This window comes from Siniperca chuatsi, linkage group LG17 (genome assembly GCF_020085105.1).
Source record: "Siniperca chuatsi isolate FFG_IHB_CAS linkage group LG17, ASM2008510v1, whole genome shotgun sequence".
Lineage (NCBI taxonomy): Eukaryota > Metazoa > Chordata > Actinopteri > Centrarchiformes > Sinipercidae > Siniperca > Siniperca chuatsi.
The window spans coordinates 2,378,579-2,394,657 of NC_058058.1; the positions used below are offsets into that span (position 1 = coordinate 2,378,579).

The 16,079-nt window shown below is 40.5% G+C and overlaps 2 protein-coding genes across 3 annotated transcripts; both read right to left on the reverse strand.

Annotated features, from left to right (window-relative positions):
* Window positions 1-232: 232 nt before the first annotated feature.
* Window positions 233-8,441, reverse strand: LOC122864813. The gene is made up of 7 exons (XM_044172495.1): window positions 8,352-8,441; window positions 6,169-6,219; window positions 3,893-3,973; window positions 2,782-3,057; window positions 2,147-2,275; window positions 1,534-1,629; window positions 233-923 (listed from the first exon to the last, which is right to left on the reverse strand). The coding sequence occupies exons 3-7, from the start codon at window positions 3,957-3,959 to the stop codon at window positions 874-876; spliced, it is 618 nt and encodes a 205-aa protein (XP_044028430.1). The 5' UTR covers window positions 3,960-3,973; window positions 6,169-6,219; window positions 8,352-8,441; the 3' UTR covers window positions 233-873.
* A 3,701-nt stretch (window positions 8,442-12,142) lies between these two features.
* Window positions 12,143-16,079, reverse strand: LOC122864812 (hemicentin-2-like). 2 transcript variants are annotated; one of them, XM_044172492.1, is made up of 4 exons: window positions 15,942-16,079; window positions 14,898-15,176; window positions 13,681-13,914; window positions 12,143-12,959 (listed from the first exon to the last, which is right to left on the reverse strand). In XM_044172492.1, the coding sequence occupies exons 1-4, from the start codon at window positions 16,006-16,008 to the stop codon at window positions 12,763-12,765; spliced, it is 777 nt and encodes a 258-aa protein (XP_044028427.1). In that variant the 5' UTR covers window positions 16,009-16,079; the 3' UTR covers window positions 12,143-12,762. The 2 variants fall into 2 exon arrangements, with proteins under 2 accessions (XP_044028427.1, XP_044028429.1); XM_044172494.1 differs by lacking the exons at window positions 12,143-12,959; window positions 13,681-13,914 and adding an exon at window positions 14,022-14,139 and having other exon boundaries at window positions 15,942-16,071.

A 16,079-nucleotide genomic window follows, 5' to 3' on the forward strand; every position in this document is an offset into this window, starting at 1 on the left:
CATTACTGGAAACAACACATACAAGTCTGCAGAATCCTCTGAACTTGTGAATGAACCAGCTGAATGACAGCACAGTCCTCCTTAGCAGAGGTAACAAAGGCCACGACACAAAAAAAAGAGAATAGAAAAGAGTATGTAGAAAGAGAAAGACTGCTGCGCTGAGCAGGACGTCCTCCAGCTCTGTCGACCAGACACCTGTGAGGAAACACGAGGACAGAGCAGGAAACATCACAAACAGTTCAGAACACCAAATAGAAAAGCTCTCGTGGACTAGGGTTTAAAATAAGCGTTTAAAATGAGACGTCATAACTTCAAGGCAATTTTAACACCTGCTGCGATGTCACTGATGTTCAAGACACACAAACAGCAGTTGAACTTTGAACTCATCTTAACTGTATTTAACTTTTTCTAAAGTCTGTGCAGCAGCAGAAATGGTGGAAGCAGTAGGGCTGTCACCTTTTTGTTTTGTGTTCAAACGAATTCAAACCAACACGTAATGTGTTCGAATGAATGTGAACGCAACCCACATAGTGTAAAGTGTGAGATACAGCGAGCTGTGACTGTCACATAAGCATGTGTGGCCATGTGCAGGACAAGGCAAACTACTTCACACGGCCTGTTGCACTTACAGACTGTGAATTTGAATTCAAACAGGTCATTACAGTTGAAATATTTAATATTTCCCACATTCAGACAAATGCTCGCTTGTAGTTTCAGCAGTATGTCAGAGGCATCAGTGGTAGAAGGTGTAACAGTAGTGTCTGCAGTAGTCACAGTGTTGGAAGCAGGATGACTGTTTACTGTCGGACTGTTTGAGGATGAGTGCTGATGACTGTTCAGTTTTTACCGCTCTTGTTTCTGTGTGATGGAGGATCAGAGATCATTTTCTGTTTCTGTTGTGTGCCGCTTCTGTTTCTGTCGAGCTGCAAAAGAGACAAACATGGAGATGATGGGCGATATTTATATTTAACTTCTGTTGCAACATTTAAAACAACGTGTTTATGGTAATTATTAGGAACATGTGATGGTTATTCATGACTTCCAACTCAGTTTGTCTGTTTGGTTGTTTGTTAGCAGAATATCTAAAAAATTACTTTTTCACTTTCAGTGATATCTGGTAGAAAGTTGGGACAAGGAACAAGTGATTAGATTTTGGTGCAGATCCAATAGTAGCAATACTGCCACCATGTGGCCGTCCATAGAGCACTTTACAGTGCAGTTATAATTCCTGAACTGTGAAGTTTAGAAACTTTGATCAGTGCTGTCAGTTTGACATTTCACCTGTAGGTGGTGCTACAGCAGCTCACTAGTCTGATGACATTTCGTTCAGATGACATTTTGCACAATTCATCTTTATACAAAGTCGAGGTATAGAGTGCTTGCTAGTTGTTTACGATATCAAGCTGTTTCTGGTGTTATGAGTAAAGTTTTTTCCAAATTTGAAAATCTCGAGTCTCTTTTGAGTTTCAAAACATTAGAACTGTTGAATATTTTCAAATGCATAAAACCACTTGCAGGTCAAACAGTGCTCACCTTTTCTCCAGGTAATGACAGTGATGCTGATCATGATGATTAAAGAGAGTATCACAATCACCGCATGAACAGACGTTTGCCACAGGTAAGGAGCAGCTGGAAGACAAGGAAGCATTCATAATCAGACCCTCATCCATCACCAGTTACAATCAGTGTTCATTTGTCTTGGTACAAAATGTAATACTGTAAAGAACATAATGTATCTTCTTAACATAGCTGAGTGTTTTAAACAGCAAACATCACTGGAGAGACACAGGGCGGTAGCTATTCCAAACACCAAACCAAGAAGTGGTTGCTAAAATAAAAGGGAACATACAGACTAATGGATGGCATATATAATACAGGGTAATAGCAACAAAACCATCGACTTCAGAAAGAGTCTTAATCCTTTGCTCATTAAGTCGGAGGTCGATCACTCATTGTTGAGTGGTGGAAACTGGAGACGTTCCTGTAATGATCAGACATATTGTAAAGACATCATGAGCTGAATCGTGCATCACTGCATGCTATACACTGTTGAATATTGTATAAACCTGTTAAGTCTTACTCGTTTTCTTGCCGTGTTTCTTTTTGAGTTGTTTTGTAAAACTTTGTTTCTCTAACGTCGTCATACCTGTGTTTACCAGCGGTGTTGATGGTGCTGGAAGAGGTGGAGGTGTGGTTCGTCTTGTTGTTGGAGGTGGAGGTGGTGTTGTTGTTGTAGTTTTTGGTGTTGTCGTCATTGTTGGTGGTACCTTATGACCTTTAGTGAAGGACGGAGGAAACAACAGAGAACTGAAGTCATGATGTCACTTCCTGTCTAGCCTCTGTAACTCAATGCAGTCTCTCATTCAGCATTTCAGTTCCTGAGGTTTACTCTCCATATTCTCAGACAAACCGGCTCCACTTCAACACTTGCTATTAGAAACGGAAACCTTCGTGATTTTAACAAAGTTAAACAACGATTACTTTGTGAGCACAGAAACAAACTACAGCTCCCATGAAAAGTTGCAAGTCTGGCAGTGTGGATCGTCATCGTAACTTTGTTTCGGCCATTTCCATAAAATTCATCCAAGTTCTCTTCTAAGATCATTTATTCAACTTTTTAGCTGTAAACTCTGTTTAAAAACTGTTACAGCATCTGCTAAGTGAAACTAGTTATTTATGCTTTTGTTCATGCTGTACATCCAACATTTAGTAGGAAGACATGATTATGGAACAGAGAGAGAAAACAGAAAGCAGAACAACTTTATTAAAGTTTGATGTTACCTGATGGGATCACCGTCAGCTCCATAGCCAGTTCATTATTACAGAAGTATCTTCCAGTGTCTGAGACGGCAGCTCTGCTAATGTGAAGTGACTTATCTGCCAATGAACTGTATCGTCTGCCTGGGTCATTGTGTCTTATATCTCCGTCAGGATCAGCTGTAATTATGTCAACTTTGTTTCCATTAATCTCTCTGCTCCACGTCACTTTACCCTCCACAGAGTGAGGACATCGCAGAGAGATGGAGGCCTTCTCCCTGATTATTTTCTGCTGTATTTCTGTAAAAGAAACACATTTTCAATAAATATGCATGCATTTCAAGAAAAGTAGTATTTCTGCTATTGTGAGGAACGCTCAGATCTATGTTCACCGTTAGAGTCAGAACAACATTAATCTGTATTATACAGTGGATGGACACTGAAGAAGGCCACTGTTATAATTTATACTTAATTAAACGCTGACCCCTGACTATGCTGTCCTCACCAGGCTTGTCCAGAGGCACTTTGACAGTCCAGAGGTAGAATTTTATCGGAGTCAAACTTCATTTCAGTCTAATTTAGTCTAATCCACTTATTTATCGAGAAAGTCATGAGCACATGTTTGACAGAGTGGATCCCAAGTTATAAAATATGTTGTTTGTTGACACATTCAGATTCAAATGGAGCTTAGCCATCTGTAGTTCAGTTCTGAAGCTGCTCTGTGTGATGTTCAGACCAGAAAGCTTTGACATAAATCGAATTAAATCTCTTTAGAGTTCATCCACACTAAGTTTAACTTGTAAACGCATCTTTTTCTCCACGTCTCAGCCCTCCGTCCAGAATAAAATGGCGTTTTTATCGCTACAAAACAGGTTTTCTGAAAGTGTAGTGTGTGGCCGTAAAGTTAAACAGACGACCTTTAGTCACCTCCAACTTCTCTTTCATTTTCAGTGTCAGTGTTCAGTAGCCAAATACACAGCAGAGCTGTTGACATGAACCTGTATTAATATTAATATTATAAAATAATTTTATCAGCAGCGCAGCAGCTTGAGCATGACTGAGGGTTTGTGGGTCGTGATTAAATAACTATTTCAGACTCGTTGAATGAAATAAACAATAATTCAGAAGTTCTTACCTGCAGTGACATTACAGCCCAGAACAAAGGCTAACAGGCAGCTGTAGATCTTCATCCTCGTCCTCATACAGACTGAAATGACTGAGCAGACAAACACTGTTTTATTCTGAGCTGAGGAAAGGAACTCAGCTGCCTGGACGTGTAAACCCCACATTCTCACCTTTATTTTTTTTTGGTCTTTTTGCGGTCGATGAGCACTGATGGATCCTGTTGTTTAAATATACAGTATGATCACATTTCCCTCACAACTAATTCTGTGCCAGTACAAGACAGAAACTCAAATGACCTTTTGAGCATGTTGTTGAACATGTTAACAAACAGCTGGCTACTTCCACATCCAGCAGACACAGAGCAACATTAGCATCCCATTGGAGAGCAGCAATAGCCATCACAGCTGAAAACTGAACTAAACGCAGAGAGCAGACGTGCTAAACAACAAAAACAAAACCACATTTTGAGAAAAAGTTTCCAGCCGCCCACAGAGCTAACCACACATACACTGACATCATGCTCTGCTGATGCTGAACTGAAGGAAAACATGCAACTTGTTGTTAGCTGAAAACAGTTTGGTGTGTTGTCTTACACTGGCAGCAAAAAGTGAGCACGGAAAGATCAGAGCAGTAAAACAGATGATGTTAACACCTGACACGCATTTTATTCCACTTTGTTAATCTCCTTTTAAGATATTTTAAGTCCACAAAACTCTTTTGTAGTTTTTGGAACAATGTGTCCTTGATTTCAAAATGGCTTCTCATTTCTCACCCCGATGATTTTGTCAGCTGAAATGAAAACTGTCTGTAGCATATTTTGTTAATTCCTATAAAATAGTTTTAAAACCACCTTGTTTTAAAACGAGAACCCTGTAAAAGGGTCATAAACATAAACTTAGTGGCTAGATATTAGTAATATGCTATAGCTAAAGAACACAGACATTATAAAGTATTCTTACTTCTTTATCCGTGTAGACGACGTGAACATTAAGTGCATTGTTCTTGTATTGCAAGGTGGAGCTAGTTAGCCCTACTATTGTAAGTATGATGAGGAAAATGTAACATCAGACTGTTATTTCGTTCTGACATAAGCTTGTTTGGATGCTAACTCACTATAGAAAAACACACTTGGGTCCTAAGCAAGTCTCACCTCATAATGTTAGGATATTACAGCTAACGTGCAAATTCAGTTTCATCCCTGATCATCGGTGCCTTCAGCAGGTCTGTTACCCCACCTAAAGAGCAAACTGGGGGAGGCACTGTGTATTGAAGGAAATCTCCTTAATAACATTTAATACATTAAATAAGTTTAGTGTCTTTGAGGTTTATGAAGTGTATCCAGTTAGCGAGCTATCGCCGCCATTTCATCTGATATCTGTCAAACGAACTTATATCCTGACTTCCAAAAGTGCTCCTGTCCCTGCTTCGCCCTCACCCTTTCCTGACTGTTGGAAGCGTAGGCAGGAATTCAGCTCCTCGGGGGCGACCAATGACATTAGTCCAGGCCGTGGTCAAGGCAAAACTTTCCGTGGCTATTCTTGGATAACAAAACTCGCAAGCAGTAAACAGCACAAAGGAAGTGAACGTCTGACGCCTGTGTGTAAAAGACTGAGAGACAGCGCATGCAAAACAAAACTATTTTAAAAGAAGGGTGTTTGAACACTTTTGTGACAAACTAATAGGACCACTGCACGTCTGTGAAGTACATCTGTAATCTTGTATCACTAAGTCGTTTTGTTTCACTGTAATAACAGCATTAACGTTGCACATTATCTACTACACACTGATTGTCAGGTAGCACTGCTGGCTCTGTCTCCTTCCTTGACACACTGTACCTAAAGATGATAACTAATAGTCAACCTAAATTCAACCTGAATTTGACGAATCAGACTCTGCCCTTTTCTGCCAACAGCATATCTAAAGTCATCCTATTCTGCCAGGCCATAAGAGAAGTCGGTCCCAATTGTTCCTCTTAGGCCACAGAGGCCTGGTTGGCGAAAAGGGTGCCACGGCCGACCCCTAGGGTCGGCCATGACAGTTAGGGCTTCTCAACTCTTTTGGTCAAGTTCTCAGTTTTATCTTTTAGAGCCCTTACTCATATTCAGCCAATTCAGTTCTAACCTCCACTAATGTGCGTGAGGGTGGGGGTTGTACACAATGTGTCAGGTGGTGCCAAATTGCTCCAGCATTTGTTTTTACCTGGACTGTGTGGGAGGTACACTCAACCACTTCTAAAGGTCCTGTCCACTTTCTCTTATAAACTTTTACTCGTACACAATCCCCTACCTGTACTGCTGGAGTCTCGGCAATGGTTGCTTTGGGTTCGGCCAGCTGTACCTGTTTACACAAAATGCGGGTCAAGTTAGTCAATGCAATCATGTATTTGTCATAGTCAATCTGCCAGACATCCAGAGGGGGCATATGACCTCCCTCTCTGGGTGGCCCTGGCATTGGCCTGCCTGTCAGCAACTCATGGGGTGTCAAGTGTGTCTTGGCCCCTGGGGAGGTTCTCATGGACATAAGTGCCAAAGGCAGTGCATCCCCCCAATTGAGCTTTGTACCAAAACAGTGATCTTTCTTTTCAGAGTCTGGTTAGCTCTTTCCACCAAACTTTGCCAAACCAGGATGATACACTGCTCCAAATCTATGTTATTCCCAGTGCTTTTTCCACCTCCCCCAGCTGTTTGTTTCTGAAATGTGAGCCGTTATCTGAGCATACACTGCGTGGAACCCCATATCTCGGTATTAGCTAATTTTTCAACCATTTTACCATTACATCTGCTGAATCTTTCTTGCACGGTATTGCTTCTACCCACTTAGTGAATCTGTCCACCATCACCAGCAAGTAACGGTAACCTTTTGTTCTGTTTTCTGCACCCATGTCGGTGAAGTCAATCGTGATGTTTTTGAATGGTGCTTCTAGTACTGGAAACCTTCTCATTGGGCATTTGTATGCCTGCTTAGGGTTGTGTCCATTGCAAGTGTAGTCACATAGTTCTCCACTATGGCTGTCATGTGGGGATGCCACCAGCATCCTTCAATGTTCTTCCATATTTGCTTCTTGTTCTAATGAGCTGGTCCGTGTGCTTGTTTGAGTAGTAGCTGACAAAGTTTGGCAGGAGCCACTATTCTTCCATTATGAGCTCTCCACAGGTCTTCCTTCTTTGTTGCTCCTTTCCGGTGCTCCTGCTTGTTCTTGCATGTCAATGATGTCTTTCTCTGTTAGTTCTGGTAGTTGTTCAACAGTGACAGACATCTGTCTTGGTGTGTATCCTCCCGCCTTCTTGGCCGCTAAGTCTGCAGCATAATTTCCTTTGGCTATGCTGGTGTCTAGTTTCTGGTGTCCTTTGCATTTCATCACGGCCACAGCTGCAGGCAGTAGTACTGCTCTTACCAGTTTTTCTAGCTGTGCTCGGTGCTTTACTAGAGTGTTGGCTGTAGTCAGGAAGTTCCTTCTGACCCACTGTGGTCCATTCCCATGTACAGCTCCATGTCCATAGGCTGAGTCTGTGTAGCTGTTCAATCTTTTTCCTTCAGACAACTCCAGGCCAACTTGTTAAGGCCACCACTTCAGCTAGCTCTGCTGAGGCTGGTTGTGGTTGAAGACCTTGGTCTATTGTGTGATGCGTCTTTGTATGTGGATCCTGTTTTACTACAGCATAAGAGGACACATTTCCACTGTCTCCTCTGTAGCAGCATCCATCTGTGAACAGGACCACCTCTGGGTTTTATAGAGGTTCTGTATCCAGATCTTCCCTCGTCACTTACTAATGTTAACAACACAATATCTTTGTAAGACACAGTTGGACGATCTACCTAGGGGGCGTAGCACGTCTCCCCAGTCACTCATGTCCACGAGAACAACCCAACATTACACTGCTCAATTTCACAAATCCACCAACATTGCGATTCTCAACACTGCATTTTAAAACACACAGCAATTTTCATCACACTTACTACATTTTCTATTAAGATCCACACTATTTCACCATCAAGTCAATTTAAATTTCAAAATTAATTATTTTGTCTTATTATATTTATTCTGTTTAGCTTTATTTGCTTTTATAGTGATACTACTTCATTCCCAATAGTAATTGTTCACTTTATTCCCAAAAAACACACTTTCATTTTTTTCTAGTGCTCCTTTAAGTTATTTTTTAACCCAATTGTTTCACATTCATTCCCCTTTTTATGTCTACCTCCCATACATTAATGACACATGCACTCAATATTATTATACACACAAATCCCCAGATAAGTCATTAATGTCTCTCACTCACTCTTAGGGACTCTAACCCTATTTTGGCCTTAGCTTTTGATTCTCCAATTCACCAGTCGCTTGTTTGTTCAATGTAGTTATTTATATTATAAGATTTAGACTGTAATTTCCTCACCTCCTCCTCACTCACTTTTAATTTGGTATTAGTCAATGCACAGAATTTGGTTGTTAACAACAGGTTTCTGCTTACCTTTTCTTTGAGGGCGCCCGGTGAGTGACGAGGAATCCAGAAACACAGAGCCGGTCCTGCTGGCAAAAACCTCAGCAGTGGACGCTGTCGAATTTTCTTCTTTTCTTCCTCAGCAAATCACGTTGGGGTCACCAAATTTGTCAGCACATTAGTTTATTTGCAAAAGAAAAGTCTGGAGAGAAGCTATTCCTTAATTTGGCATTTATTATAGCATTGGAGGATCAAAAGCATCTTGAACAAGGATCTTTTCGATTTAGAAAACCACAGTCAGCACGCTGTTAATCTGTAGTCATCACCCTAAAAAAGAATGCTATTATTAACATTACACAGAGTTTTAAATGAGAATGTACAACTATCTGATAGGTTTCTACAGAGGTGGGGAGGAGCTGTGGTTTAGACTTAGCTCTCCCTTCGGTGGTGCACAGGCTGGTCCCAGCCTCTTGGCACACGAGTCCACCCTTCATGTGGAGACAGCGTCCTATTGGAGGAATCCTACACTCCTTCTGTTTGTAAGTTGCTAAAGTCTCTGCTTCGTTCCCCACAACTGATACTTCTCTCATGGCCATTACAAGACATACTGTCCTCAGTACATGATGTTCTTTCTGATATCCCTGTTTCTTTGTATAAATGTAAGCCTGTTTGCAACAGCTAAAAAAACTTTCCCCTGCAGTCAGCAGGACAACACTTTGAATTGGTAAGCCTCATGCCCTGCGTGTGTGTGTGTGCGTACAAGAGTTTCAATACGGTATTAATATAATAGGCAAGCAATCTTCGTTTAAATTTTTTGATTCTAACAGGTAATTTTAAGTCTAATAATCCACTGAGATACTTTCACTATGTTAAAATCCTTTTTCATACAGCACTCCTTAAGTGTAAACCTTAAATTTGCCCCTTGGAGGGATTCTGGTCATCAAATTATTTAAAATGCTTATTTTTGGTTTTCTGTCATTGCTTTGATGTTTTGCACTCGCTGTCAGCAGAATTTAAGCCAGAAAAGGAGATGTAACAAGGTCTTGAGAACGATGTTAAGACACAGAAGAGAAGGATGTGGAAATCACTTGCTGTGTAGTGCGATGTTAAGTTAAGAGCATTGTGAGAAGTGAGCTATGATGCAAAGAAAAAAACATTTCATTACTGGAAACAACACATACAGGTCGGCAGAATCCTCTGAACTTGTGAATGAACCAGCTGAATGACAGCACAGTCCTCCTTAGCAGAGGTAACAAAGGCCACGACAAAAAACCCCAAAACAAGAGTATGTAGAAAGAGAAAGACTGCTGCACTGAGCAGGACGTCCTCCAGCTCTGTCGACCAGACACCTGTGAGGAAACACGAGGACAGAGCAGGAAACATCACAAACAGTTCAGAACACCAAATAGAAAAGCTCTCGTGGACTAGTTCCCAAGCTCCTCGCCTGCCCAGACTCCAACTTGTTCCCCAGATCGGCTCGCTCCCTGTGGCGGACCGGCCACTGTGTCGGGGTAGGGGGTTTTCGGCCCTCGGGAGCTGGCCGTGGAGGGGGCGTACTGTCACAGATATGCCAGGCCTCACAGCCAGTAATCACCCACACCTGCTACCAGTCACACTCCTGCTCCCCATCAGTCCCAATCAGCCAGTACAAAAACACACTATTCACCTCAGTCAGTGTCCAACCTTGTTCAGACATAGGACTCCTCAACCTACCGCTAGATCGCATCATTCCAGTCCCCCGTGGGTTCTCCAGTCCCTGATTACCTCCAGTGACCTCCCTACATCCACTTTGCCTATTTCCACACTCTCCACTCCTGGCTATCACCCAATAAAGAACATTCCTGTCCACCTCTGTGTCCCCTGCCTGCTAGTTACTGTAACATCCTGCTGCTGCACAGACTTTAGAAAAAGTTAAATACAGTTAAGATGAGTTCAAAGTTCAACTGCTGTTTGTGTGTCTTGAACATCAGTGACATCGCAGCAGGTGTTAAAATTGCCTAGAAGTTATGACGTGTCAGTCTGTCAGGTATTTAGTGTGTTTTCAAGAGCAGGGTGGAAGGATCTTTTTCTGTGACCAATTTTGGAGCAAAGCAGAAAAGAAACTGAGAACCAACAAAGACAGAAAAATATAGATCAAAACAGTTTTGGGACTTTAGCTTAAAGTCCCAATTAGTGTCCATCAACCATTAAACATATGGTTCAATTAAGAAGTCAAAACCCCTCAGAGACGTCCCCCTCTCCTCCTCCTCTAACCTGTTGTATCTAAATTTAGGTTTAGACTAGAGCAAAACCTCTGAATAAATTAGGAAAAAAGGAAATCATCTTTAGTGTTGTAAAATCACCGACCACCCAGGAAATAATAATACAAACAGCCTCAAAGTTTAGTTAGAGAAACCACGGAGGACTGGCATGATGCGATCTAGCGGTAGGTTGAGGAGTCCTATGTCTGAACAAGGTTGGACACTGACTAAGGTGAGTAGTGTGTTTTTGTACTGGCTGTGATTGGGACTGATGGGGAGCAGGAGTGTGATTGGGAGCAGGTGTGGGTGATTACTGCCTGTGAGGCCTGGCATAACTGTGACAGAAATGGTAGAAGCAGTAGGGCTGTCACCTTTTTGTTTTGTGTTCAAACGAATTCAAACCAACACGTAATGTGTTCGAATTAATGTGAACGCAACCCACATAGTGTAAAGTGTGAGATACAGCGAGCTGTGACTGTCACATAAGCATGTGTGGCCATGTGCAGGACAAGGCAAACTACTTCACACGGCCTGTTGCACTTACAGACTGTGAATTTGAATTCAAACAGGTCATTACAGTTGAAATATTTAATATTTCCCACATTCAGACAAATGCTCGCTTGTAGTTTCAGCAGTATGTCAGAGGCATCAGTGGTAGAAGGTGTAACAGTAGTGTCTGCAGTAGTCACAGTGTTGGAAGCAGGATGACTGTTTACTGTCGGACTGTTTGAGGATGAGTGCTGATGACTGTTCAGTTTTTACCGCTCTTGTTTCTGTGTGATGGAGGATCAGAGATCATTTTCTGTTTCTGTTGTGTGCCGCTTCTGTTTCTGTCGAGCTGCAAAAGAGACAAACATGGAGATGATGGGCGATAATTTTATTTAACTTCTGTTGCAACATTTAAAACAACGTGTTTATGGTAATTATTAGGAACATGTGATGGTTATTCATGACTTCCAACTCAGTTTGTCTGTTTGGTTGTTTGTTAGCAGAATATCTAAAAAATTACTTTTTCACTTTCAGTGATATCTGGTAGAAAGTTGGGACAAGGAACAAGTGATTAGATTTTGGTGCAGATCCAATAGTAGCAATACTGCCACCATGTGGCCGTCCATAGAGCACTTTACAGTGCAGTTATAATTCCTGAACTGTGAAGTTTAGAAACTTTGATCAGTGCTGTCAGTTTGACATTTCACCTGTAGGTGGTGCTACAGCAGCTCACTAGTCTGATGACATTTCGTTCAGATGAGATTTTGCACAATTCATCTTTATACAAAGTCGAGGTATAGAGTGCTTGCTAGTTGTTTATGATATCAAGCTGTTTCTGTTTTTTCCAAATTTGAAAATCTCGAGTCTCTTTTGAGTTTCAAAACATTAGAACTGTTGAATATTTTCAGATGCATAAAACCACTTGCAGGTCAAACAGTGCTCACCTTTTCTCCAGGTAATCACAGTGATGCTGATCATGATGATTAAAGAGAGTATCACAATCACGGCACGAACAGATGTTTGCCACAGGTAAGGAGCAGCTGGAAGACAAGGAAGCATTCATAATCAGACCCTCATCCATCACCAGTTACAATCAGTGTTCATTTGTCTTGGTACAAAATGTAATACTGTAAAGAACTAACATAGAAACACAATTTATATAGACATGATGCATCTTTTTAACATAGCTGAAGGCCATTTGAACAATAAAGTTAGCTAAATATGTCATCATTGCTCACAAGGATGAAGGAACTAGAAGTTAAAATTTTGTATCCCCACAACAATCAGTAACACTCATCTTGTCGCGTTAAAATATCCTTTAGAAAAACTTGCCCAAAAATACCAGCAGGACCAGACGTTTTTGGCTTGTGTCTGAATGTGTGTTCACATACTAAGTAATCTCCAGTGTCCTGAAACAAAGAGACCTTCTCATCATTAACGCTCCCACACTGCTGTCGTGAATAAGTACTACTGTAAACTGCCACCTTGAAATGCTCTTATTGCAGTAATACAACTTTTTCTTCCAATTACTTTTCCAGCTGTGTGACAAAACCTGTAAACAAAAACTATGCAGGTGGTTCGACAACTGCTTTGATCAGATATGCAGGCATGTACACTGACGTGCATTTATAATTTCAGTGTTATGACAGACAGTGATATTTACATATTGGAATTGATTTGTTGTAAATTCCGATGTACCTACAAGTGAAAATTTAACAAACATTAAACATTAAGATCTGTTTTATCTTATTCATTAAATTGCACTTTCTGTTTCTGGGTTTCTTAGCGTGACTCTGTTTCTTCATGGTTGTACAGTCGTAGTCTGTTTTTGTCAGTGTTGTTGATGGTACAGTTGCTGCTGCTGTTTGTGTTGTTGCAGTTGTAGCTGACGGTGTATTCTTCTTACCTTCTGTGTGGAATAGTTGAAATGTGAATTACAAGGTAGAAGATGCAAATTACAATAGCTAATTTCATACAAAAACATTTGAAAAAGAACAGGCCCACTTTCATTTTTGTAATAAGGTTTCAACGACGGAGTTCTCACGACTGCAAACATTTGAATGCAGCACATGCTGTGTACTCAACATCCCATGTTGAAAATACAACCTCACGTATAATTTAAAGACAGCATTAAGCTTATACTCTACATATAGATGGAGTACTAAACAAACCTACAGGGGGCCCCGGGGCCGGAGCCTCTGTTAAAAGTGACTGTTAATATTTCTTGTTGAAAAGTCAAACGACTTCAAAGAGACACAACATGAAGTCATTTTCTGTCTAGAGAAAATATATTCAACAGGGCAAAAAATGCATGTCATAATACAGAATGTGACCCAATAATTCACCACGTCCACTTTTTGTGGTGAGTGGTCGAGCTACAGAGTTCTCACAACAGAAGCCACTTGAACACAGAGCAGGATGTGTACGTTACTTCCTATTTAGTAGAAACCGTCTCTTGACATTTATTTGAAGTCAGCATTAAACCTTCTCTCTAGTCTGTACTGTAGGTTATAAAAATATTTACAGTATACTGTTCTGCATTTGTATGTAGTTATACCTCTTCTTGTTTGAAGAGCTGCTTTTCTTTTCTTTAGCCAATTAAAATGTCTGTTGTCTCTCAGATTTCTCACCTTTGATCACATTCAGATACACAGCTGGTTTTCCATCACAGTAGTAAAGTCCAGAGTCACCAGGCTGCACGTCTGCTATAGTCAACGTCTTGTTAACTGGTGAAACATAAAACCTTCTTTGTTGTTGTATTTCACCAGTGTCTCTGCTCCATGTTGGAACATCTGATCCTCCAACATCAGGAGGGCATTTCAGAGTGACGCCGGTCCTCTCTGTAGCAGTGAGTCTGACTGTCCCTGAACACAACATAGAAAACCAGATTCAAGTTATAACGCACCATCATAAACTCATCACACATATTCAGTATAAAGTCGCTGGCCATGTGAAGAATCTTTCCAAAAACAGAAACTGACACGTTACTTCGCAGAGGTATTGTCATTTCAAGTGTTCTCCATGAATAAGTTCCTGAATGAGGTTTTAGAGGAGAGGACTTCATTTGGCGTCATCTTTCTCATGTGACTCTACATGAACAAGAGGACTTGTTTCTTTTACAGTATTTAAACAGAAAGTCTCAAGAGATCATTTTCCTGTGTGCGACCTGTGCACCACCATAAACATTCAGTTTAAACACACACACCAGAAGTGAAAACACACAATTTACATACACGAAACAATTACAAATGGCATTCGAAATGCTTCAGTATAATGTTTTAAAATCTTCTGAAGAAATAACAGATCTGAATTTCAAAGTTTGTTGTAACTCATTCTCTTTGTGAGGAGCTCAGTTTGAACAGAAAGTGTAAATGTCTTGTGACATTATTATTACTGTACTGAGATGTGATCAGAGATAGTTTGGCAGTTTGTTGCAGTTTTATAGATAAATAACGAAGTAATGTATTTGATTCAATGTTAAGTGAAGCATGTTAAAATCTTTAAATAAATAAAAATAAATTACTAACAAAACAAATACACAGAAATGCAGAAGAACAACAAAAAGCTTCTCAACGACAGTAACAGGAAGTAAATGTTAAAAATGAATTACCTTCTGTTCATGTTCTTCATGAAATTAAAACCTGATTTTGAGTAAGTATTCAAGTAATGATTGTATTATATATTGTGAAATAGTTGTTATTAAAGGTAAAAAACACATTTTATTAATGTTCCGATGTGTTTCTATTATTAAAGATTAAGAAACATGGAACATTTATCTCAGAGACATGATTCTGAAACAGAGAGAGAAAACAGAAAGCAGAACAACTTTATTAAAGTTTGATGTTACCTGATGGGATCACCGTCAGCTCCACAGCCGGTTCATTATTACAGAAGTATCTTCCAGTGTCTGAGACGGCAGCTCTGCGAATGTGAAGTGACTTATCATTCAATGAACTGTATCGTCTGCCTGGGTCATTGTGTCTTATATCTCCGTCACCATCAACTGTAAGTATGTCAACTTTGTTTCCATTAATCTCTCTGCTCCACGTCACTTTACCCTCCACAGAGTGAGGACATCGCAGAGGAGAGATGGAGGCCTTCTCCTCAAATACTTCATGGATTATTTCTGCAAAAGAAACACAGATTACAATAAATAAGGATCTGTTTTCAGAATGTCAGCATATCTGTTATTGCAAGGAACTCAAAAGTGGTTTACTATCAGTCAGAATCACATTTAACTGAGTGCTCATTGAATGTGACCTTGTTAAATGAATTTGAACTTGGTGTTGTCACATTATAACCAGACTTTCACACTAACGATGCACGGGAGGGTTGTTTTCAGAGCAGGTTTAACATCTGCACGAGTGGAAGTGGAGTAAATTTCCACAAAGTGTTCGACCCAAAGTTCAACCAACTTTAACTCTGACCGCTAAATATCCCGGCATCTACGCTGAGTGTCCAGTGGCATTCTGACAGACAGGAGGTGGAGATTCGACCAACAGTTATATCGTCACACTACAATAATAACGGACTTTATTGGCATAAAAGCAACAAGCAAATATCTGAGCAGATGAGGATATGACTTTAGAAAATATGTTGTTTACTATTCCATTGAATTAAAGCTTAATTATCTGTAGTTGAATCGATCTGTATCCTTAAAGCATTAAAGTAGCACATTATTCACGTAAATCTGTCAAGACTGTTTACACACTTCCAGAGGTAATGGTTGTCTCTTCTTGCTCTTCACACAAATCTTCGAATTTCCTGTGAACATTTGCTAGGAGTTGAACTACAAACATCACGCACTCTGTGAAATGATAAAAAGTTAAACACTATTAAAACTGATGAGAGACAGTGTTGCACAGAATGGATTCATTTGAAAAGTCCTCACCTGCAGTGACATTACAGCCTAGAGCAAAGGCTAACAGGCAGCCGCAGATATTCACCCTCATCTTCATACAGACTGAAGTGACTGATCAGACAAACAGTGACCACAGCTTCTGTCTGAGCTGAGAACAGGAACTCAGCT

Coding starts and splice junctions, on each gene's coding strand:
- LOC122864813 (XM_044172495.1), bottom strand. CDS start 3,959: ATGAGGACGAGGATGAAGATCTACAGCTGCCTGTTAGCCTTTGTTCTG. Junction 3,058..3,892: donor GGGCTGTAATGTCACTGCAG/GTAAGAACTTCT, acceptor TTTCTTTTACAG/AAATACAGCAGAAAATAATC. Junction 1,630..2,146: donor AACACCGCTGGTAAACACAG/GTATGACGACGT, acceptor CTTGTCTTCCAG/CTGCTCCTTACCTGTGGCAA.
- LOC122864812 (XM_044172492.1), bottom strand. CDS start 16,008: ATGAAGATGAGGGTGAATATCTGCGGCTGCCTGTTAGCCTTTGCTCTA. Junction 13,915..14,897: donor GCTGACGGTGATCCCATCAG/GTAACATCAAAC, acceptor TGTTGTGTTCAG/GGACAGTCAGACTCACTGCT. Junction 12,960..13,680: donor GTATCTGAATGTGATCAAAG/GTGAGAAATCTG, acceptor TATTCCACACAG/AAGGTAAGAAGAATACACCG.